A 25,810-nucleotide genomic window follows, 5' to 3' on the forward strand; every position below is an offset into this window, starting at 1 on the left:
TAAGTTTTTTTTAATTAATTTATTATTAAAAGTTGTGTTATTTTACTTTTTTTTAATTATTTTTATATTTAAATCCTTATTTGATCTAATTTCATATGATTTAAATTTAAACAATTAAGAAAATTTTAAAACTCTTAATTGAGCAGCATGAGAAACTCCAATGATGTTTAATTACATATATCTCACAACATATTTTGATATACGATCCCATCCTTTACTATTGCCCATCTATATTAAAAATAAAACAATATACAAGACCTAGGTTAGTCATAGATGATAAAATAAAATTTTAGTTTAATTTATTAGATTAAATTAAATTATTTTTTAGTTTTTTATAAATTTATAAAAACATGGGGTATAACTCACATGTTTCTCTCAAATAAAAAGTCATCCATAAAAAGATTAAGAATATATATACCAAACACCTACTGCAACCAAACCTAAGGGCTAAGCTTGAGAACTTTTAACATTACCTTTTTATGTTTAATATATTTTTTTATTGTTAATTTTTCTCTATAAGTATATAGAAAATTTTTAAAATTTTAATTTGTCTTTAAAATTAGACTTAACTAAAATTTTGATCCCTATAAAAAATTTTATATTTAAAATTAATTCTTAAAAAATTGTTAAAATTTAACCCTTCAAAAATTAAACATGTAAAAAATTTAAACTTTATTATTAACTTTCGGCAGTGAAGTGCTAAGTTGATCAGTAGAATTTTTAGTATTTTTACATGCTAAATACATGACAAACCTTTTATTTCATTCACTAAATAGTATTTAAAAATAATAATTTAAATAAATTTTTTTTATCTTTATAAAATTTATTTGATTTAAAATTTGTATAATTTTTTTTATTTAATCCTTAAGAATTGAGTGACTAAAAATTTTAGTTCTTATTCTTAACATCTATTAATTAAGTGTTGAGTTAATTAATGAAACTTCAACTTAATGTTGTCATATGCCAAGTACTCACCTAATTAATATTCATTTGTTACTAGTGACATGTACTTTAAAACCTAATATGATCATGTACGAACATGGCTAAACATGATTTACTGGTGTAAAAGTTGAGTTTTGTTAACGTCAACTCTTAATATTTAAGGTTGAGTTTAAGTATCTACAAATAGAAAATTTTTATAAAAAAAATACACAATTATTCTATTAAAGTTATAAAAACATAATAAATACTTCACTTTCTAATAAAATTTTACTATTATTAGTTGTTTATTCTTAGTTCTTAGAGCTAACTTTAACAAAACTCATAAAAATTTCTTATTATGATTTAGAGGTGAGTTGTGTAAAAAAAATAAGTTGGTGAAGAGTCACTGAAACCAAAGTAACAATGGTGAGTTGATGACTAGGATAATTAGAATAATGGTATAGTAATTAAGTTAATGATATACTAAATACTTTACACGTAACAATTCTAAGATAAAATTTTGATTTTCAATCCAACACTGTATAGGTAAAGGTTAAGAAGAGAACTAATAGTCTACTCATTTAATTTGTTAGGACTAATTTCATATGCAGTAATTTCTATAGGAATTAAAAAATTTTAAAGTCTCCATTTAAAATATTAAATATTGTAGCATTGATTAGAGTAAAGATATAATATTAAGTTAAAATTTCATTAACCAATGTAACACTTAATTGATAAAGGTTAATAATATAGTTTAACTCTTTACTAAGAGCGAGTTTGTTTGTTTTTCAAAAGAGAATTTTTTTAAAAAAAATTAAAATAAACAAACTGTAAGTCATTACAATTTTTTTAGAGATAACAATTTTTATAGAATAAAAGCTTTTTTAAATTTGAATCAAAATTATGATTGAATATTATAAAAAATTTTAAAAACCCCAATTACTCGACAAAATGTAAGCTTTCAATTGAATTATTATTCATTATTACAAATTGAAAAGATTTGAGTTAAGAAATTAGCTGTGAGAAATTTAAAAGTTTGCAAAAAGTGTCATGAAAGTTTAAAACTGTCATTATTGTGCCTAAACAAGTCACATTGAATGCAAGTTTGGTCAATTTCTCAAAGTTGATATAATATAGTAAATGATAAAAAGGAAAAAAGTTATCTGTTGTTAAAACGTATTGGGTAGATTAATTTCCAAAGGATTATATAACTCAATTTGATGCAAGTTTCATAATAATATATCTCACCCAAATCTACTGCCACCATGACTTGTGAGCTTTGAGATTGAAAACACCATGAGATCTTCATCAACTGGAGAAGGAATAGCAGTGAAATGTGGCCAATAATAAGCACGATCATAAATGGTGTTAACATTAGGGCCATGAAGCACTCCATTATTCAACTTTCTGTCTTTATTATTTGGTGAAGTCACAAGCTCAATAAATCTTTTGGTGCTATCTGAGTAGTTCTTCCATGAGGATGTGTCTCTTTCATATATATAATTCCTTGAATTAAAAAGTTGGATTTGAGAACTATACATTCGTCACAAAAGGTTAATCCTAATTTATGTCTTCTATCTACTAAGTAATTTCATAATCTGAATATAAATCTACACAAGGAAAATGTAGAAAGATTAACAGAGCTCAATTGCTTACACTTGGAAATGTGGGGGGTGTGGCTGCCACTTCTGCTGGAGACATTGAGGAATTGAAAGACAAAGCATAAATAGCAGCATTGAGTATTTGGGTTGCACCATTTCCAAATATGATATACCTTCCTTCAGTGACAACATTTCCAAAAATGTCATGAACTTGACGAATGTGCTTCACCAGCATTTCTGACATTAATGATCCATCACTATATTTATAAGTCATTCTGTGCCACCCTGATGCTTAAATTGCACTACTTGCTGCATGTTGCATCCAAAATGGCTCCAAAAATAATGGACCCCCCACTGCAATAAAAAATCTAGTGAATTTGGCTGACTGATAATCAATACTTTGGTCTAAATGATTTAGTTACAAGTTTGTTCATATTCTTGGTTGTCATTTGCAAGTTTTGTTGCTTTGTTGTTCATGAGATTGTTAATACTATTTTCTGCACTTGATTAAGACTATCGTGTACTCTTATTTGATTATAGTTGAACTATTGTTTTGGTTTGAATAACCTGTAGTTCTTCCTTCTCATATTAAAGGGGCTTTTCACATTAAAAATCTTAGTTATCTTTTTTTTTGTTATTATTTTTTAGATTCTCATATAGAGGTCTAATATAATTTAATATATGTAAGTTTCACAAAATAAATCCACCTCAAACTTTTTATCAATTGGCTTATATTAAGAATCAGTTTTTTAATTGGACTACATAGAATTCTAGTATTATAGGAACAATCTATCAAATTGTGTGATTTGTTACTTTATGACTTTATCTTCCTACTCCAGTATAAGTAGAAAAGTTGAAGGACCAAATTAAAAGAAGATTTGAGTAAAATATATAAAATAAACTTAAAGGATTTAAACAACATATACCAATTATTCAACATGGTGCATTGTGATGTGTGTATAAATTGTCTTTATATTAATGCTTTAGTTTAAGCCATTTGCATACATTATTATATTATTTGATTTTATCATGCATTATCTTCGTTTCAGATTACATGTTTGGGTTTCTTGTTTTTCTTTGTAAATAAGTGTTTTAGGTGCTTAAATCATAGTTTGGAGAGAGAGAGCAAGTATCAAGCTAGAAGAAAATAGAGTAAAGAATTAAAGTCAGAAGATTCTACAACTGAATTGTAGATTGCCCCATGCTTGTGAAAGTATTTTAGAGTGAAGAATTGAAGTCAGAAACGTTCACAAGTAGGCTGTGGATGACCCATGCCTGTGGAAATGTGCCATAAGTGCAAAAGTCAAGTAAGAAGAATCCCCAGGCATGTAGATTTCTACATGCCTGTGGTTTGATCAGTTACAAATTTTAATATTTTCAAGTAGGCTTGGCCAAAAAAAAAGAGAGAAAACGAGAAGATAAATTGGAGAGGATACAAGAAGAGACTAGAAGGAGGGCCAATAGTGGGAGGTGGAGACTACCTAGATGAGATCAACTATTTCATCATACTTTTAGTTTTTACTTTATATTATACATAACTAAATTTTTTCACGTTAGAGGATTGATGTAATATTTTAGATTATATGTTCTGAACCTTTTCAATTGCTGTTAAATTAATTTTAATTATTTCAGTGTTTTATCTTTGTTTATAATGATTATTATTTGAGCAATTCACAGTTGAGAGATTGAGGATTGTTTGCTATTAGAGATAGAATAGATTAGGTTTTGTCACAATTGGAAAATTGAGCATACTTAATTAGTTTGATATGAGATGACAACTGTTCTTCACGATTCTATTGAATTTCATAATTATCCTAAGGAATTAGGGATTAAGATTCAATGAAGAGATTTACTTGCTTAAGAAATTAGGGGTAAACAACTTTTAATTAACTCAATAGAGTAATTATAATTTTTATATTAGTTAAAAAGGGTAAAAATTTATAAAAAAGAATATAAAATCAATTCTCTAATATTTTTATAGTGATTAAATTTTTATTAATTTTTGTAATTACACTGAATTAATCTGGTTTTTTTTTAATTTTTCAAACTTGACATAAATTAGTAATTTGGAACTCAACAATATCAATCCTTGAGAACAATAATTTTATTACTACAGTAATGATTGTTACACTTACCAAACATCCAACACACTTACATCAATAGAACAGACTTTTAACAAAATATAAGTTTATTAGTTTCATATGTACGAGCTTGTAGTGATATTCTTGCTCCATTTGTCAAATTTTATTTTGGTTTCTGTTTCTTTAGCAACAAGATTCCTAAACTTGTTTATTAGCATCTCATAATCATCTTGACTCCTAATAAGACTGAGACGTATGTAACGATTATTAGCATTGAAGCGACTTCCTTGACGACCAATTATGCCAGCAGTTTTAAGAATTTCATAGCAATTCTTCTCTGATTGTCTCTTGCACTTCAACCAAGCATAGGCTGCAAGGAAATTGAAACCAAATTATTATGTAAGGATACAAAAAAAGATAAAAAAAATTATATACTTGAAACTAAAATATAACATTTTTTTTACCTTTAATTATTCTTCCCTTTTACTGTAAAATATATAAAATATAAATGAATACTAATTTAGAAATATAGTTATAACGCCAAAAATTTTTATGGAATGAGTTTAAACTTCAATTAAATTCTTCACAAAATTTGTGAATTTTATAGCATAAGACGTGATCAAAACTGGAATGGTTAAGATTCATACTTTGGTGTTTGTGTGCCCGTGTGGAAACTAAAATTTGGTCTCTAATTGACATTTACCTGGTGAAGGATCTCTAACCATCTTGAAAAAGTTGCAATATCGAGCAGACAGTTTTTGTAGAGAATAACGTCTTGATTTAGATATAACTTGTTTCAACCTTATCCAACGATCTCTCATAATTGGATATGAAAATTGAAATATTTCTTTTCCATCTCCTTCAATAGCCATGTCAAGAAGTTTCAAAGCTCTTAATTGAGCATCATGAGAAACTCCTATCGTATTAAATCGCACATATGTCAACATGTTTTGATATACTGCCTCATCCTTTACTATTGCCCAGCTAGTAGAAAAAAAAAATGGTAATAACAATATATAACACCGAGGTTAGTCTTATTTAATATAACAAAACTTTAATTTAATTTATATTGACAATTAATTATTAGAAAAGAGATCAAATCAAGTTTATTAAAAGCTAATTTAAATTTGATCTAATTTTTTTTAATACTATCAGCCAATTAATTAAAATTAAATATTAAATTTTTTATTTTCTTTGAATTTATAAAGACAAGAGGTAAAGCCCACATATTTCTCTCCGTATTAATCAGAATTCATCTTTCATAAGAATGAAAATATATTAAAAATAATCAGCCAAGAAACAAATATAATGAATAAGTACATATAAAATTTTGAATATTTATCAAGCTCTCTATCAACTTACAGAGAGTTCTCAAATTATTATTAAAATTATGATATATAACATTTCTCACCATTATTTAATGTAAACATTTAATTTTATTATAAATAATTATAAACAAACAGAAAACCATAAATTACTTCACAAAAGATAAACTTTCAATTGAGTTATTATTTATTATTACTAATTGAAAGGATTTGAGCTAGCAAATTAGTTGAGAGAAATTACAAAGTTTGCAAAAAGTGTCATAAAAATTTAAATTTTATATTTTCATTGTACCTAAAACAATTAAACGTAAGGTAAGTTGGCAAAAATATCAAAATTGATTTAATATAATATAAGGTAAAAAGAAAAAAATTAATTGAATTTTAATTGCAATTCCAAGGTTTACATCATGACCGACAATATGATATACTAACAGAAGAATCGACATAAACATTTGAGTTTGTTACTAAGGGAATATTCCAATGTTATGCTACTGCATAGAATGCTTAATAGGTAGGCCTTAATCAGTACACATTATATTTATTACGTAGAATAAATCATAATTAAAACTTATGCATCTTATTACTCTCTTCGAGTTTTGATGAACTTTGAACTTCAATAAGGAGTTAGAGCTCTACTGCTCACTCAATAGTTTGCCAGAAAAATAAATAATTATAGTTCAGATAATGGAAGTGAAAGCTCAATAGTGGTGTGGTGGATTTGAATCCTTTGTAGCACCAAGTAAGCTAACATTAGTACTATAAATTATATTTTATACTCATGGTCAATAGTGGTGTGGTGGATTTGAATTCTTGTAAAATCATCAATAAAAGCAATATAATATCTACTCTTGTAAAGACAATTTAGTTTGAGGTCTTCCAATGTTTGGGTGAATCAACTACAGTTTTCATGAAGCTCCCTATCTTGCTTATGAAAATGGCAACCTAGTTTGCTTCCTATATTGGCACGCACTACAGGTACTTAAGTAATCTTCCAATGATGACAAACCTTTTACAATATTGTGCTTTTTCATGTTCAGCAATGTAGTATGGTTGAAATGACCCATTTTCTTATGTCAAAGTTCAGTAATATTGATGGAGCTTGAAACAACAATTTGCAGTTCCTCCATTAGATCTAAAGAGAAGTTTTTTCCTTTCATTTTGACCTTAACAAATCTTGCCCACTTGCATATTTGATTAAACACATTTTGTCTTCAAACAAGATTTTGTAGCCTTTTTCAAGTAACTGACCAACACTCAACAAATTTTGATTAATGTCAGGTACATAGAGCATATGAATGATTATTTTTATACTTGAACAACTTTCAATTGCCCTTCTCTTTCACAAATATGCACTCTTCATTGTCAATTCTAACTTTTGAAATAATGGTATGATCCAACTCTTTGAAAATTCTTCATCATCATAGGTCATATGATGTGTGCATCCACTATTAATTAACCCACTTTCACTATTGTTGCTGGTGGCAAAATAGGTTGCTACAAATAACTACTCCTCTTCTTCTTGTTGATCAACCACTTGAGCCCTAATTTGAGGCTTCTTTTTGTTCTTACAAATTTTTGCAATATGACCAAGGTGGTTGCATTTGTTGCAACATATATTAGGCCTCTTCTAGCATTTGAAGTGAGGATGATTCTTCTTTCCACAATACTGACAAGGAGAATGATCTGACTTCTCATATTCTCCTTTACTACCTTTGTTAGAACTCTCTCCTTGCTTAAAGTTGCTCCCTTAAGCATTCTTTTTCTTTCCTTTGTAGCCATGACTGAGTTTCAGTTTGGCTTGTAACGCACCTTCAATCACACCTTCTTTCCTCACGAGTCTCCTTTGTTCTTGGGCTTGCAAAGCATAAAACAATTTTACTAAAGTGATAATTGACAAATCTTTTGAATTTTCCAAAGAGGAAATATTGGATTCAAACCTCTCAAGAATGGTCACAAGACTTTTTTGTACAATTCTCGTATCAGAAAATTCAATTCCAAGCAACCTTACTTTTGTTGTAGCCAATTCAGTTCTAGAAGTTAGTTAGTTGAGTACTGTATAAAAATCATTATTGTTATGTTTCACACGTGCATATAAAAATTTCCTATTTCTCGTTCTCACTCTCTGTTCTCTCCTTCTATCATCAAACGAAGAGTGTGTGATCTTGCTGTTTGTACAGCAGGTATTTTGGTTTCTATAGTGGTATCAAAGCTTCTAGTTCTTAGATTTCGAGGAGAGTTTGTTGGAAAATCGCTGTGTTCTTCTTTATATTTGGTAGCTATTCTTATTGCAGATATGAATAGGAGTGGGTTTCTAGCATATATGCCAGTTCTTGATGGCAAGAACTATGATTCTTGGTGCATCCAAATGAAGGTCATCTTTGGAATGCAAGATGTCCTCGAGTATGACACGGATGGATTTCAAGAACTGAAGAAAGATGCAGGTGATTACCAGAAGGCTGCGTTTAAAGAGGCCAAGAAAAGGGATTGCAAAGCCTTGTTTCTCATCCACCAATGTGTCGATGCTGCTAATTTTGCAGAGATTACTTCCACTGCAACAGCTAAACAGGCGTGGGAGATTCTTGAGAAAGCTTACTCTGGTTCTGCTAAATTGAAGAGAGTGAAGTTGCAAACTCTGAAGCGCCAATTTGAGTTACTGCAAATGAATGAGAAGGAGAAGGTAGCTGAGTATCTGATTCGTGTGTAGAATTTGTCAAATCAGATGGTAGCTTGTGGTGCAAGTCTAAAAGATCAAGATATGGTTGAGAAAGTTCTAAGAACTTTGAGTCCAAAGTTTGATTATGTTGTTACTGCCATAGAGGAGTCCAAGAATTTCACAGAAATGAAGTTGAATGAGCTTTAATACTCATTGGAGGCATACGAGCAAAGAATAAATGAGAGAAGTACTGAAAGATCTATAGAATAGGCTTTGTTTGCACAAGGTGGCAAGAGATTTGACAATGGTTCAAAAAGGAAAAAAGAAAAAGAGAAGCAAAAAATTGCCAAGTTCAAGAAGCAACCCAGTGATGATAATTCCTGTTATAGTGAGAATAACTCTGTGAACAAGAAGAGCAATTCTCAGAATGATGGTGTGAAAGGGAAGTCTAGTAAGAAACCTATACAATGCTATTACTGCAAGGAGTGAGGACACTATGCAACACAATGCAAGGTCAGAAAATCAAAGAAAGCCAGAGAAGATGAGGCTCAGTTGGCTCAAGAAGATGATTTTGATGAGGAGCAGGTGTTGCTTATGGTGACAAATAAATTCAGACAAAGCAGGTAGTAATGAATGATATTTAGATACTGGATGTTCCAATCATATGACAGGGAGGAAGGATTGGCTTGTTGACCTGAATGAGTCTGTCAAAAGAAGCATTAGGTTCGCAGATAACATGATTGTCAAAGTTGAAGGCCTTAGAAGAGTCATGATACAGAGAAAGGATGACAAAAGCTCATCTATCTCTGAGGTACTCTATGTGCCCAACATAAGGAGTAATTTGTTGAGTTTAGGGCAATTGCTTGAAAAGGATTATACAATGAATCTTGAAAATAAATATCTGAAGGTGTATGACAAGAAGGGCAGGTTGATTATCAAATCACCAATTTCAAGCAATAGAACATTTGAAACTGAGATCCAAGTGCAAAATGAGCAAAAGTGTCTCCTAGCAGTGGAGGGATTTAGAGAGTTGGCTTTGGCACATGAGGTTTAGACATCTAAACTTCAGAAGTCTTGGTTTACTAAGTAACAATCAAATGGTTACAGGTATAACCAAGATACAGCAGCCCAACAAGGTGTGTGACAGTTGTTGTGAGTCCAAACAACCTAGAAAGTCCTACAACACTGAGGTAAAGACTAAATCAACTGTAATTTTAAATTTGATTCACTCTAATGTATGTGGTCCCTTTGAGGAAGTTTTGCTTAGTAACAGTTGCTATTTTGTATCATTTATAGATGATTTTAGTAAGAAAGTATAGATTTACTTGTTAACCAAGAAAAGTAAAGTGTTCTCAAATTTTAAGAAGTTCAAGCTGCTGGTTAAGAAGCAAAGTAGTAGGAATATTCTCAGAATCAGAACAGATGGTAAAAGAGAATTCACTTCACATTAATTTGAGAATTTTTGTGAATGTGAAAGTATTATACAGGAGATTACACTTTCATATACACCTTAGCTCAATGGTGTTGCAGAGAAACTCAATAGAACCATTGTAAACATGACTAGGAGTATGCTAAGAAACTTTAAATGCCAAAGAAGTTTTGGGGGGAAGCAATATCCACTGCAATATATCTTCTCAATAGATGTCCAACCAAAAGATTAAAAGAAATGACACCTGAAGAAGCCTGGAGTAGAAACAAGCCAAGTGTAAAACACCTAAGAGTGTTTGGTTGCTTGTACTTCAAACATGTCCCAGATCAGTTAAGAAAGAAGCTTGACAGCAAGGAGGTTACAGGCTTTATGACTACAGAGAAAATAGAGTTGTAATAAGCAATGATGTTGTGTTTGATGAAAGCAGAAGCTGGAATTGGGATGAAACTACAAATAGGGATGATTCCATGAGATGGATTAGCATTGGAGATGATGAACCTTATCATGTACCAAATGATGATCTTGTTGAGCAAGAAGGAACTGGTCACACTGATCAGGGTGCTACAGTGATTTTTGCTAGTAGACCACAGAGAAGAAGGCAGCCGTCATTTAGATTACAAGGATATGAGGTCCATTCAGATGACCAGATCACAAAAGAAGGTGATCTTCTGCCTAGTGAGGTGGTGCACATAGCCTTATTTGCTGATATTGAGCCTGTGTCATTTAGTCAAGCCATCACAGAAGCAAGGTGGATTAAAGCTATAAAGGAGGAATTGTAGGCAATTGAAAGAAATAGAACATAGGAACTAGTGTCATTGCCTCTAGGAAAGAAGGCTATTAGTGTAAAATGGGTCTTTAAGGTCAAGCACAAACCTAATGGAGAGATTGCCACAAAGCTAGGTTGGTAGCAAGGGATTTTCTTCAGAAAGAGGGAATTGATTACACAGAAGTTTTTGTCCCAGTAGTAAGACTTGAGACTATGAGGCTAGTAGTAGCTGCTGCAAGTTACAAAGGGTGGTCAATGCACTAACTTGATGTAAAGTCAGCTTTCTTGAATGACTACTTGGAGGAAGAGGTCTACATAGAACAACCTCCAGGATTTGAGATTGAAAAGCAGTAGCAGAAGGTTTATAAGCTCAGAAAAGCCCTTTATGGATTAAAGCAATCCCCAAGGGCTTGGAATCGAAGAATTGATGGAGTTCTTTTGAAGTAGAAATTTAGTAAGTGCAAGCCAAAGCATGAAGTGTATGTAAGGTCCACTTCTCATTCTAACCTGCTATGGGTTTGCCTTTATGTTGATGACCTATTGGTTATTGGTAGTAAAGAAGAGGAGATTGAAGCCTTTAAACAATTCATGATGGCATAATTTGAAATGACAGACCTAGGGAAATTGTCTTATTTCCTTGGTCTTGAATTCAATCAGGTTGAAAGAGGCATGTTTATGCATCAAAAGAGATATGCACAGAATATATTGAAGAGGTTTGGGATGTTGGAATGCAATCCAACCTTTACACCAGATGCCACTAGGGATGGCAATGGGTAAAGTACCCGATGGGCACCCGCAAAATTTACCCACAATGGGTAGGGTATTTACCCACTATACGGGTACGGGTATGGGTGTGGGTAAAAACCCGCAAATTTTAATGGGGATGGGTGCGGGTATGGGTATCTAAGTACCCACCCCGCCCCATACCCGCATATATATATATGCTTAAACTTTATTCTATAATTATGAATTGAATTTTTGTATTATTATATTACTTATGTGAAGTTATATAAGATTAATATAAAAATATATTTAATAATAAAGTAAACCAAAAAATTTATTTTGGTTTATATTTTTAATAAAAAAATTTATTTACTATTTTATATCATTTAATTAGGCTAACACAATTTAATTATTACATAATTAATATGAGATTGACTTTTTTTAAAATATTATTTATATATGACACATAAAATATTTTTTACACAAATATTTTTATTAATAAAATCATATTGATGATTAAATCATAAAGTGAATGATAAATAATAAATATATTATAAATTTTACAATCACCTACTATTACCGTAAACTTATTATTTATTAATAATATTTAAATTTTATTTTTATATTTTAATTTAAAATAATATTTTTTTATGCAACATATGTATTACAAGCACAACTATAATCTATTGAATCTAAATAATATTATTCTTACTATTTATTCACATTCAAAGAAGTTTTTGAAAAGATATAAATATAAAAAAATTATTGTTAATTTTTATTTGTTAATTTTTTTAAGATAAAAAAGTATAATTTTTTTTAATATACACATATATTTCTTTATTATAAAATTTTATTGTAACTATTTATCTTTTATTCAAATTTTTTTAAAATTTATATATATTATAAATATTTAATTCACTAAAATAATTTTTTAAAAATTTATATTTTTGATAAAATACTTTCGTATAGTATATGAGTTAAAAAATACTAGTATTAATATATATATATATATATATATATATATTATATTTATTATTTTAATTAAATCTATTATTTTTCTTACACTTTCAAATTCAAAAGTTAAAAAAAATATTTTATGTATCAACTTTCTATCGTTAGTATTGAACTTCTCTACTCTAACTCTATTCACATTCTCAATGTCTGTCTCACTAAAACTTAATAACTATAAAATGTTATTCATTAGAGTTAGTTTTTAATGCCGTCACAAGAGGTTACTAAGTGATCCCACACGAAGGGACAATCATTGTACAGATCTATTTCGTTGTCGTTCTGACATTACCAATCAATCAAATCTCACACAAGATAAGATTATCACTGACAAATAACTTGTGTGTTTAGTTTTGCTTATTGTTTCTAAGAATTTTAGTTTAGAAAATTATTATATTAAGATACATTTAACATTTATGATCTTTGAATATTTGTTTTTTTATCTATATTTGTACCTTGTTCGACAACTACATATTGAATTTTTGTATTATTATGCTACTTATGTGAAATTATATAAACATATTTTTCTTTATAAATATTTTTTTCTCAAACAAGCGCGGGTAATGGGTACAAGACGGGTATGCGGGTACCCAAAGGGTACGGGTACGGGGATTAATGTTCATACCCACGCGGGTATGGGTCCGGGTACGAGTATTTTTTTAAAACGCGGGTATGGGGATGGGTACTGTAGTACCTTACCCATACCCTACCCATTGCCATCCCTAGATGCCACTAAATTCAGACAGCTAATTGGCTCTCTGAGGTATCTTTGTAACAGCAGACCATGTAACACTTTAAATCTCGCTCTATACAGGTAGTGCCTCCAAACCTTAAGAGCAAAAACTACCATTGCTAGTTCCAGATCATGAGTCGGATAGTTGACTTCATGCGGGTGCAACTGTCTCGAGACATAGGCGACCACCTGCCCGTCTTGCATCAAAACATAACCAAGTCCATGCCTGGACGCATCACAGTACACATCAAATTTCTGCTCCGGGTTGGGCAGCGCTAACACTGGCGCCGAAGTTAGCCTTATCTTTAGCTCTAAGAAACTAGCTTCACACCCCTTGGTCCACTTGAATTCCTTTCCCTTGAGGGTCAGCTTCGTTAAGGGCAACACTATCTTAGAAAACCCCTCAATGAACTTCCTGTAATAGCTCGCTAATCTGAGAAAACTGTGCACCTCTGTCACATTTGTCGGCCTCGGCCACTCAGCCACTGCTTCCACTTTTGCAGAGTTTACCATGATTCCTTCCTTCGACACTACATGCCCCAAAAACTGAATTTCTGACAACCAGAATTCACACTTAGAGAATTTCCTATATAGCTGTCTCTCCCTCAGAATTTGCAGGACAATCCTCAAGTGTTTGGCATGCTCTTCCTGAGTCTTTAAATAGATGAGGATGTCGTCAATGAACACTACCACAAACTTATCCAAAAACTCGTGGAAGATCCTGTTCATGTAGTCCATGAATACTGCAGGCGCATTGGTCACCCTAAACGGCATAACCAAGTACTCGTAGTGACCATACTGCGTCCTGAACGCCATCTTAGGTGCATCTGCATCCTTCACTCGAATTTGATGGTACCCCGATCTCAGGTCAATCTTTGAGAACACTGCTGCTCCTTTTAACTGGTCCATCAAATCATTGATCCTCGGAAGTGGATACTTGTTCTTGACTGTTACCTTATTTAACTGTCGATAATCTACACACATCCTCATGCTTCCATCTTTCTTTTTCACTAAGAGCACTGGTGGTCCCCACGATGACACACTCGGTCTCACAAATCGTTTCTGCAATAGGTCTTCTACTTGCTTCTTGACCTCTGCCAACTCCACTGGTGACATCCTATAAGGTGCCACAGAAATTGGGCTTGCTCCCAGAATGAGGTCGATAGCAAACTCTATCTCCCTCTCAAGTGGCAGCTCGACAACATCTTCAGGAAAAACCTCCAAGAAATCCCTCACCACTGGAATATACTCCGGCTCAACCACACTTTCAGTTTCCGTTGAAAACATAACCATGAAAGCCTTGGCGTTTACCAGGTTCTCCCAGGCTCACTGGCTTATAAGCCTTGGAACCTCTGTCATTGTCACACCGAAGATCAAAGTCTTTTCCCTACAATCTAGTAGCACATGGTTGGTAGCAAGCCAATCCATTCCCAGAATTACATCCAGTTGAGAAAGAGGTAAACAAATTAAGTGCACCTCAAACTCCCTACCGTGTACCATCATTGCACACCCAAATACACCCATGACGTCACAACCGGCTTACCCGTAGGGGTAGTTACCACAACGTTACACGGCAATTCAATTACATACAAGCCCAGACCCTTCATACAGTCCACAGATATAAAAGAGTGCGTAGCACCCAAATCAAATAGCACATCAAGCAATTGACCCTTAATAATGCATTTACCTCGGATCAACTCTTCTGACTGTGAAGCCTCGGCCCTACTCATAGCAAAAACTCTACCAGGAATGCTTGACTTCTGTCCCATACTCAGCCCCGTACTTCCTCTTGATTCTTGCCTCTGAGCTGTACTTGTACTACCTCTCCTCTTGGCGGCCCAGCACTCATTGGCAACGTGCCCCGACTTCCCACAGTTGCTGTAAGTTATCCTCGACTGTGGGCAGTCCTTCACCATGTGTGGCCCTCCACACCTGAAGCACTTGAGCGGCTCTCTGAAAGAGCTTGATCCTGAACCACTCTCACTACTTCTCTCTTGAGAAGAACTCCCTCGGGATTGAGAAATATTTGAGCCTGAGTATGGTCCCCTTGAGAACCTAGGGTGTCTTCTATCTTGCCTCACCGGGTCGGCTCCTCTAGTGTCTACCGTCTTCACTCTTGAGTTAGCTTCAAAGATTCTGCTCTTGCTCACCAGAGTGGGCAAGTTCGTTAGTTGAAACACACTGACTGCAGCCCGGATGTCTGGCCTCAATCTATGCTCAAACTGAGCACATAGATCCTCCTCTCCATTACCATGCTGATAATGAGGCCAGTACTTCATCAGTTCTTGAAACTTAACTGCATATTCCCCCACGGTCATGTTTCCTTGCTTCAACTCAAGGAACTCCCTAGCTTTCTGCTTTCTCAAATCTCGGGGAAAGTAGTTCCCTAGGAATATGGTCTTGAATGTCTCCCACTGGATGTAGCCATTCTTTTGTGGCAGGGTCTGATCGGCAAACCTTCACCAGTCCTCAGCCTCCCCACACAGCAAGTAGGTGGCATAGGCAACTTCACGGCACCCTATTGCATTGAAGATTTTCTCCACATCAGCCACCCACCTTTGGCCTCCTTTGGGATTGAATCTACCCTCAAACTTTGGAGGATCATGCCTAGTGACGGCAGATAACCCTCTATACTCAGCCAGCTCTCTGCCTTGATTGTGCACTATGGCTTCTAAAATCTGAGCCATGCATTCCATGAGGTCATTGGTGCCTCTAGCTCCTCTACCTCTACCTTCTACCAGACATATTCAATCTAGCTACAACAAGTCAGCAATCACATTCCAACATATTAGATCAATTTATACATTATAATTCAGGCAAACAAAACAACCAACACTTATCTTGGACGCTTCAGCCCGATACTTCAGTCCGGTTTGGATGAACTGCTCTGATACCAAAATTGTAACACCTTAAATTTAATTTCAATAAATAAGAAATTTTGCAAATTTTTTTAAAATAATAAAATTTCCATTTTTAATTCAAGTTACATCCACCATTTCAAATAAAGAAAGGGTTTACAAATTATATCAAACAGTTGCTACAGGACTTATTCAAATACAATAGTTTTTCAAAATAATATCCTAAGTCCTATAGCAGTTTCATCTACCCCTTCATTGAGTCCGGTGCTGATCGTCTTGATTACCTGAAAAATGAATGTAAGGGTGAGTACTCTACATTACCCAAAAACACACAATCACTGTAGAGTCTCACCTCCAGAACCTTCCTAATATATTAAACAAATACAATCACAGGCAACAATTCACATCCATAAGTACAAAATGCAAATTCATGCATACGCACACCAGTCACACTCACTTTAGTACTGTGATCACATATTTACACCATTAATGGTCGCCGATTACTTATGCCTCACAGATACCACATGGGCAGTCATAGGTCACTTAACAAAGATAGTGGTCAGAGGTCTAGTCAGGAAGAGAGTGTGTGGCCCGTGGTGCACCCGTTCCACAGTCGGTGTCACCACCACTCCCTCTTCCCCAATGTATTTCTACTGTCCTTATCTCCCACACCCCCAATGTATCGCTGAACCATTCACAGCACATTACAATGACGCTAATACACCCATTCACACATATAATTCATTCACGCATGCAATAATCATGCTTACACACGGCACACAGCCTAAATTGCATTCAAATACACGGCATTAGGCGCACATTCACTTCACGTTACACAACACATAGCCAATATTCATCTATATTACACAACGTTTATATACAATCCACATCCATCAAGTCCGGTCAACACACATAATGTTCACATATCACGGCACATGGCTCACATTACATTTCTCAGCAATTTCCTACCCACTAACTCAGCCACAACACAATATTAAGAAAAATAACAACAATTCATGCACAAAAGAGTAGGATAGAGTCCCCCTTACCTCGGATTGAAGATCCACACGCTAAATCCACCAAGAAGTGCTCCCCCTCACGAATTTTATCCTAAACACATGGAGAAACTTCATGAGAACCCAGGGAAGCCACGAAAACAGAGAAAGGGGATGAAAAGCTGAAACCCTAACCATTAAAGCTCACCTCCAAGCGTTCCACACACGGATTCAACCTTCAATCAAGCTCTCGAACGGCTTTGAAGGCAATTAATCGGTGGAATAAGGCTTTGGGCATGAGAGAATCGAAGGGAGAGGGAGAAATAACTCTCCCTGAACCCTAATCCTTTTTAAATCCTTTTTTGGTCGCGACACTATTGCTGCAGCAAGGAGACCTCGTTGTAGCGACATGCCCTCACGCTGCAGCGAAAATATCAGATGAAACTGCACTCTAGTTTCTGCAGAATCTCGCTATAGCGAGATTGCACCCAAAAATGCACCCCAAACTGTCTCTCTCTCGCTACAGCTAAATGTCTCTTGCTACAACGAGAAGGCGACAGTTCTGGTCCTTCCTCCCAGAGCACTCTCGCTACAGCAAGAATCCTCTCGCTGCAGCGAGAATAGTCCAATATCACGCCCTATACTTAGGCACTTAGCCCATTTCAGTTTTATCCAGTCATGCACACATATATTTATATACACATCCACAATATATATATATATATATATATATATATATATACACACACACACACACACACACATTCATACTCATTATACATAAAACACATCATTACGCATCCATTTACACTTATACACACATATATATGCATTTAGATTTATATAAATAACAATATTTAATATTACAAAATTTGGGGTGTTACAAACCAAATATCTGCTTTCCTATGAGTCTAATCAGCAAGTTTATACAAAAGCCTAGGATTTCTCACATGAATGCGGCTAAGAGAGTGTTAAGATATGTGAAGGGAACCATTGGCAATGGTGTTCTATTCCCTAGTGAAGCAACTCTAGAGGAATCAAATTTGATAGGATATACTGATTCTGATTGGAAGAGAGATCTAGAAGAAAAGAAAAGTACAACTGGTTATGTGTTTTTGTATTGCAATGCACCAGTTTCATGGAGCTCAAAGAAGCAGGATGTGGTGGCACTATCCACTTGTGAGGCTGAGTATGTCGCAGCCTCCTTTGGTGCATTCCTAGCTGTGTGGATGAAGAACTTGCTTGAGAAGTTGAAGCTTAGAGAGGCAGTGACAGTTAGATTGTTGATTGATAACAAGTCAATAATAAACTTGGCAAAGCATCTAACATTACATGACAGAAGCAAGCACATTGAACCAAGATTTCATTACATAAGGGATCAGGTACTCAAAAAGCAAGTGGTAGTTGAGTATTGTAGAGGGGAAGACCAAGTTGCAGATGTTATGACTAAACCAGTGTAGATTGCAAGGTTTAAGCAAATTTATAGTAAACTTGTAAGGAACTTAGAAGAACTGAATTGAGGGAGAGTGTTATAGCCAATTCAGTTTTAGAAGTTAGTTAGTTGAGTACTGTATAAAAATCATTGTTGTTATGTTTCACGCGCGCATATAAAAATTTCCTATTTCTCGTTCTCTCTCACTCTCTGTTCTCTCCTTCTATCATCAAATGAAGAGTGTGTGATCTTGTTATTTGTACAACAGGTGTTTTGGTTCCTACAACTTTGTTTACAATACTTAGAAGTCTGTCAAAATATTCTTTCACTATTTATGACTCCCTCATCCGCTGCATCTCAAACTCCTTGATAAAATTAAGCACTTGCATCCCTTTGACTTTCTCATTTCCTTCATACTCTTGCTTGAGAAAATCCCAGATTGCCTTTGCCGATTTCACAGTCATAATTCTAGTAAAGATTGCTAAAGAAATAGTAGAAAATACGCAAGATTTTGTTTTTTATTTTCATTGTTTTTTTTCCTTATAAAACTTGTTTTGATTAAGTGTTGGATTTTTTTGGTAATTGTCCAACCTCATAATCTTTTTCAACAGTCTCCCAAAGGTCACTTGCATTAAGAAAAGCCTCCATTCTAATTGTCCGTAGGTGATAGTTCTCACCCTAAAAAACTGGTAGTGTTATGACTAGGTTATCATATTACATTTTCAATTCTCAATGTAAGTGTTTAAGTGTTTAGTGGAACTCTCAACCTTACTAGGTCTCTCAAGAACAAATAAAGCTTTGATACTAAATGTTGAAACTAAGACAAATTTAGAAGGCTATGAACATGATAGTTGAAACTCACTTTTATTCATATTAACAACTTTTAAATACAAGAAAAACATAACTCAAAATTGATTCTAACTCTACTCCATAATCTAAAAATAAATAAAAAATAAAGTCATTCATAAATGTGTAACAACCCATTTACACCTATAATTTCTATAATCAAAACTCTAGAAATAAATACTATTAATAACTATTGATTCATATTCTCAACATATTTTTTTTATATCAAGAAGAATCTATTATTTTCTTCAACATGCTGGTATCTTGGGGTAATGTAGTTGCAACTGCACTCACAATGTTCACTTCATCCACATCAAGATGAACCAACTAAAGCACTCACATGGATAAGGATTAGCTTAATTAATTATTAATGTTTTGTTTGAAAGTTTGGAGCAAGAGAGACGAAAGAGAAGAGTTTGAGGAATAAGAAAGAAGAGAATACAAAAGGTAAAAGGAAGGTTAAAAAGAAAACTCTCAATTTAAAAAAGTTTAAAAACATGAATTTATGAAGATTTTAGAGGATTCAAAAAATGTCTAAAATCCTTCCCCCAGGTTTTAAAACTTACAAACAAGGGTTACTATCAAATAAGCTTTTGTGTTCCCTTTCTTCTCTCTCCTAAAATTAACTTTTAAATAAGACTTAAGTCTGTCTTTGAATTGATGATCTTAAAATTCTAAAAATAAAAAAAGCAACAACAAGAGATGCTTAAAGTAGAAGCTAAGTATGAGTGAAAATATAAATGATAAATGTAAAAAAGTTAAACATAATAGATACTAAATATAAGTCATTAGCAACTTCTTCTATTTAATATAAAAATTATATCTAGTTAAAATTTTATAGTATTTTAAAACTACTTTCTTTTACCTATCTAAATAGATGCACTGTAGTAATTATAAAATGTTATATCCAAACACGGCAGAAGAGAATGATCCACTACCATACACTTGTATAAAATGCTTGATATGTAGCCTATATAAAATTGATGATGTCATTATGTTGAATAAAATCAGAAATTTTTGTTTCAACTTCTGCATCTTTTTCTCTTCAATTCTTGGTGAATTAATGATTAGCTTTACGAAATATATATTGTCAAAACATATTTGTTGATTATTTTTCACAGGATTATATAACTAAATATTATCAAAGTTCCGTAATGATATATCTCACCCAAATCTACTGCCAGCATGACCTGTGAGCTTTGAGATTGAAAACACCATGAGATCTTCATCAGCTGGAGAAGGAATAGCAGTGAAATGTGGCCAATAATAAACACGATCATAGATGGTTTTAACGTTAGGGCCATGAAGAATTCCCTTATTCAACTTTCCATCTGGATTATTTGGTGAAGTCACAAACTCGATAAATCTTGTGGTGCTATCTGAGTAGTTCTTCCATGAGGACGTGTCCCCTTCATATATATAATTCCTTGAATTAAAAAGTTGGGTTTGGGAACGATATACCTGTCACAAAAAGTTAATCCCAGTATATGTCTTTTATCTGCTAATTAATTTCATAATCTAAATATAATTCAACACAAGGAAATGGTAGAAAGATCAATGGAGCTTAAATGCTTACATCGTAATGTGGGGTTGTGGCTACGACTTTTGCTGGAGATATTGAAGAGTTGAGAGACAAGGCATAAACAGCAGCATTAAGGAGATGGGTTGCACCATTTCCAAATATGATATACCTTCCTTCAGTAACAGCATTTCCAACAATGTCATGAACTTTACGGATGTGCTTCACCAGCATTTCTGACATTAATGATCCATCACTATATATATATTTCATTCTGTGCCAACCTGATACTAAAATTGCACTACTTGCTGCATGTTGCATCCAAAATGGCTCCAAAAATAATGGATCCCCACTGCAGTAAACAGATCCAGTGAATTTTAAGTCTATCGTGGCCTAAATGATTTAATTACAACATACATGTTTCCAATATTCTCATTTGCTTTATTGTTTATAAACAATATGTTTTTGAGTTATTAACTATTAATTGAATTAAATTTTCAGTTACACAAGCTGAAAATATAATTTAGCTAGTTATGAAAATGGTTCATGAAAGGGAAATATTGGTCACATGTCCAAAAGAAAACAAATCAACATTCAATTTATCAACAAAACTTCAAAAATCCATAGAAGTCAGATGAACTAGACTACTATTGTAATGAGACCAATGGTTATAATTAGCTGTATCGTTGAGTTTATCGGAAGAGAGTTTACCTTTCAGCGTTCGCAGAACAATTAGATAAAAAATTGGAGCAATCTGAGCCACCATAGCATGAATTGCATTCGCAAACAGGCTCATGTCCATTAAGAATCAAACCATCTATGTAGGCTCTTCCATGTCCTGAGCATGTTATGGCTGCCACAGCCTCAGCTTCTTCAGCAGCTTTAGTGCTCCAATTGGGCTTCCATTCTCCTCTACAAACAAATTGGTTTGAAGCAGACAATAGAATCATGATCGATACAAATGCTAAAAGCATTGGATTTGTCTTTTTAGCCATTCTCTTCGTAAAAATTGAGGAAATCTTCAAACTTGTATTGGGAAAGTGGTTTAAGCTTAGAATGATGAATTTTCAAAACTAAGGGTAGTGGGCCAACTATAGGATAAGGAATTTTAAATAATATGGCTTGTGCGATATGAGAATCTCCAGGTCACCTTAAGTATTAGTAATCATACTTACAATAATAATTAGGTAATATGGTTCAGTTTGAATCACGTGCTTCATTAATCAAATCACATACTGTGAATTGCATTATTCTTTATTAAGATCTGGTTCGATAAATCTTTCAAGTATTTTATTGTATTAATAAAAAAAAAACAAAGGAAAAAATTAAAAAAAAAAGTTGGTTATGTAGAACACGATTATTAAAATCTATATCCAAAAGAAAGTTAAATGCACCAATAGTGCCTAATTAAAAAATTAAAAACTATTTTTTAATGTGCGTGAAAAGATATAAATAAAATAATAATAATAAATAAATTTTATTAAAAATTATAATATTTATTTTTTAATGCATTAAATTATATAATTTTTAAAATATATATATTATATATAAATATTTATCGTGAATTCTTGTAGATATTCAAAAAATCGTTTAATACCAGTTGATGATAAGAAACAAAAAAAAAAAAGGTTGAAAGCATGGGCAAGTAGCACTCAGCTTTATTATGCTATAATAGACATGTCATTTCCAAGTCTTCAAGTTGCATCCCACGTTTCGATGACTTTGTCTCCTGCAAGTGGCATCCTGAGGGTTTTAAGTTGTAATTACAGATTGGGATTCGTTAATTTTTATGCATTCCTTTGGGTTGGGCTCTTAATTTTTGGACCATTATTATGTGACAACATAAAGTAATGAAGTATAACTTTTAATAATATGACAAAATTTTAATACTCTCTCTATTTTTTTACAAGAACTTTTAAACTAAATCACACAGATTAAAATAATTTTAAATAGTTATTAATTTTTTAAAAATTAATTATAACATTTTAAGTTAAATTTCTTCATTAAAGTTAGTTTTTAATACTATACTAATTGTCAAGAAGTTAAAAAAGTTCATTAACAAAGAACAAATTCGTAAAAATAAATAAAAAATTCTTGAATTTTATAAAAAAACTTATTATAAAAACTTATATATATATATATATATAATATAATCTTATAAAAGAATAAAATTCGTATACTAGTAATATTCTACTTTATTTCAAAAAGTCAACAAAATTTTATGAACTGGAGTATAAGGAACGGTACGATCATCATATAATAAGCAGCTATAGAGTCACTACAAACAGGCTTTGTCGAAGGCATCTTATTAAAGGAGAAATACACTAACCAAAACAATTAATTACATAAAATGTTTATTAAGTTTAGGAGAAAACAATTAATGATGAAGACCTGACTTTGATGCACTAAAATGTCTGTGAAAAAGTGGCATTTTGACTGTGACTTCATACTGGGTGAGGCTGCGAGAGAGAGGATCATGAATTGTTTTCTTTGCCCAGCAAGAGGGACCAACAGTGACATCGCGAAAGAGAGATTGCTGCAGTTTTTTGGTAACGCAAGTAAAAACTATATTTTTAATTTTTAATAGTTATTATGTAATTTCAAAATAATTCGTTATCTAATTTGTTAATTAATTGTAAAATATTAGTTGACATATAATTTTAAATAAAAAAATAATGCCGTTTACAAAAAATAATGTGATGTTATAAAAATATAAAATATGCAGTAATATTTGTGATGTTATAATGAAAATTTAAAATAGTTTTAAAATTATATTAGATTTAGTAACAGAATAATCACAGAAAAAGATAATTTTATTTAAATTTTCTCTTACTGGTAAGATGTTACTTGACATATTATTTTAAATTTAAATTAAAAATATTATTCAAATAAATTATTTTTAAAGTTTAGTTAAATTAATAAAAATTATAAATGTATAATAATATTTTTGACATGACAATAAACATTTTAAATAAGTTAATAAATATATTAAATTTAAAAAAAGGTTAGTATATTATATTAATTATAATAATTAATAAAATAACTTTTAATATTATTATAGTTTGTGAATCTAAACTTGAAAAAATATTTTTAAAATATTATATTGTATTTAGTAACTTAATATAATTATAGGAAAGAATATTAAAATAATGTATAATTTATTAAATAATAAAATAATATTAATATTATGTTAATTGAAATAAAATATAGCTTAAAATAAACTTTAAATTTTGTGTTATTATCTATCTTATATTATTATAAGATATATTTTTAACATATTTGATTTAATTGATTTTTGGTATTAAATAATTTAATTACATATTATGATAGTTTAATATTATGATAACATGAATGACTTCATCTTTTTTAAATTATTATTGGACTGAATCTAAAATCTGAGTCATTAAAATTGAGATGTAATAAGTGCTAAGTTATCGTTTGTAATATGAATTAGGTCACTTATTTTTTTTAATGAATTAATTTGAGTCTCAATTTTTTTATTAATTTGAAAGAATTTGAATTAACTAATTATTTTAATTTAGAAATAGAGATGAAGAATTTTTTTAATTCTTTTTTATTAAATTCCTTATTTTACAAAACTCTTAGGGAGGAAGGAAAGCAAGAAAGAAAAAGAAAGAAAGAAAGAAAAAAAGTGAATTTATTAAATTTTTGCTCATGTGAAAGATTTCTCGGTTGAGCGTAATGTAAAAAATAAAAATTAGAATTTGTTTGATTTTATCTCAAACGAAAATTTTTAACTTAAATGAAAATTTCATTTTAACTCAAGTAAGAATTTCTAGTTTGAGCAAGAATTCATTAACTTTACTTTTAAGAAAGAAGAATTAACAAAGAAAAAGTAGATCATAGAGCGAAAAAACAAGACAGAGAAGAGAAAGCTAAGGCAAGAAGCATTGGACATCAATCCTCATCTTTTTTCTCTTTCATTTATTATAACAGCTACCATAGGTAGCTAAACTGCCTTTAGAATTAGATGTAATCTTTAACTCAAAAGTACTTTTATAATTTATATATAGTTATTCATTTCTATAGAAGTTGGTGGTTTCATTCTATTTTAATGCTTGATTGATCTATTTTTAATAATAGGATTTTGATTTAGAATTTAAGGTTTAGCTGAAAAAGAAATCTTAGAACCAAATTGAATAAAACTCACTTGATTTGTTGTGATGTTAGGAATAAGTTTCAATATATCGATTATTTTTAACTCTTTTTTTTTTAATGCCAGAAGATTCATTGAATATATAAAGGAATCATTATTTATTGTATATTCTTAGAAACTTTGTATTTGAGGAATTAGTATAAAGAAACATTAAAAAAGTACATCTACATCTATAGAATACTTTTTAGGTATTTATTCATCAAAATATGGAAGAGGATGAATAATGAAATCTAATCCCAACTCAAACTCTAATATTTTTATATCTTAGTCAAATTCAATTCTTGAATTTCCAAAATTTTCAATCCATGAATGTTTGTAAAAATATTAATATTTTTGTTAAGAGTTTTAATTAATTAGGATAATATAGATTATAAAAATATCTACTAATCCTTTTGGAAACAACAATTCTTTCTTCCTTACTAAAACAAAAGTTTAGTACACTTGTCAAAATCACAACAAGACGTGCACATCATAAAAGATAACCAAAGAATAGTTTACCATACCAGATCATTCCATATTTATAGTGAGCAAATTTTTAAGAATTATGCAATCTTTAGCATGTGGAGAGATAAAGATCTAAAACATACACTTTTCATTGGTCTACATAATGATGGTAAACTAGTTATTAAAAATACATCATGTGAAATATGGTTAGTTTTTGTTGAAAAGATATTGAGAATATCACTTCCTGAAAAAGAATTATACAGTAGAGCATTGAAGATGAGTTGGTTCTTAAGTCATTT

The 25,810-nt window shown here is 31.7% G+C and overlaps 1 protein-coding gene across 1 annotated transcript; it reads right to left on the reverse strand.

Annotated features, from left to right (window-relative positions):
- Positions 1-4,685: 4,685 nt before the first annotated feature.
- Positions 4,686-21,902, reverse strand: LOC113867686 (tryptophan aminotransferase-related protein 4-like). The gene is made up of 5 exons (XM_027503114.1): positions 21,602-21,902; positions 20,948-21,242; positions 20,540-20,832; positions 5,307-5,587; positions 4,686-4,973 (listed from the first exon to the last, which is right to left on the reverse strand). Exons 1-5 carry the CDS (start codon positions 21,883-21,885, stop codon positions 4,720-4,722), a joined length of 1,407 nt encoding a protein of 468 aa, XP_027358915.1. The 5' UTR covers positions 21,886-21,902; the 3' UTR covers positions 4,686-4,719.
- Between the last annotated feature and the right edge of the window lie 3,908 nt (positions 21,903-25,810).

Source organism: Abrus precatorius, unplaced genomic scaffold (genome assembly GCF_003935025.1).
Source record: "Abrus precatorius isolate BTA unplaced genomic scaffold, Abrus_2018 Scaffold5, whole genome shotgun sequence".
Classification (NCBI taxonomy): domain Eukaryota; kingdom Viridiplantae; phylum Streptophyta; class Magnoliopsida; order Fabales; family Fabaceae; genus Abrus; species Abrus precatorius.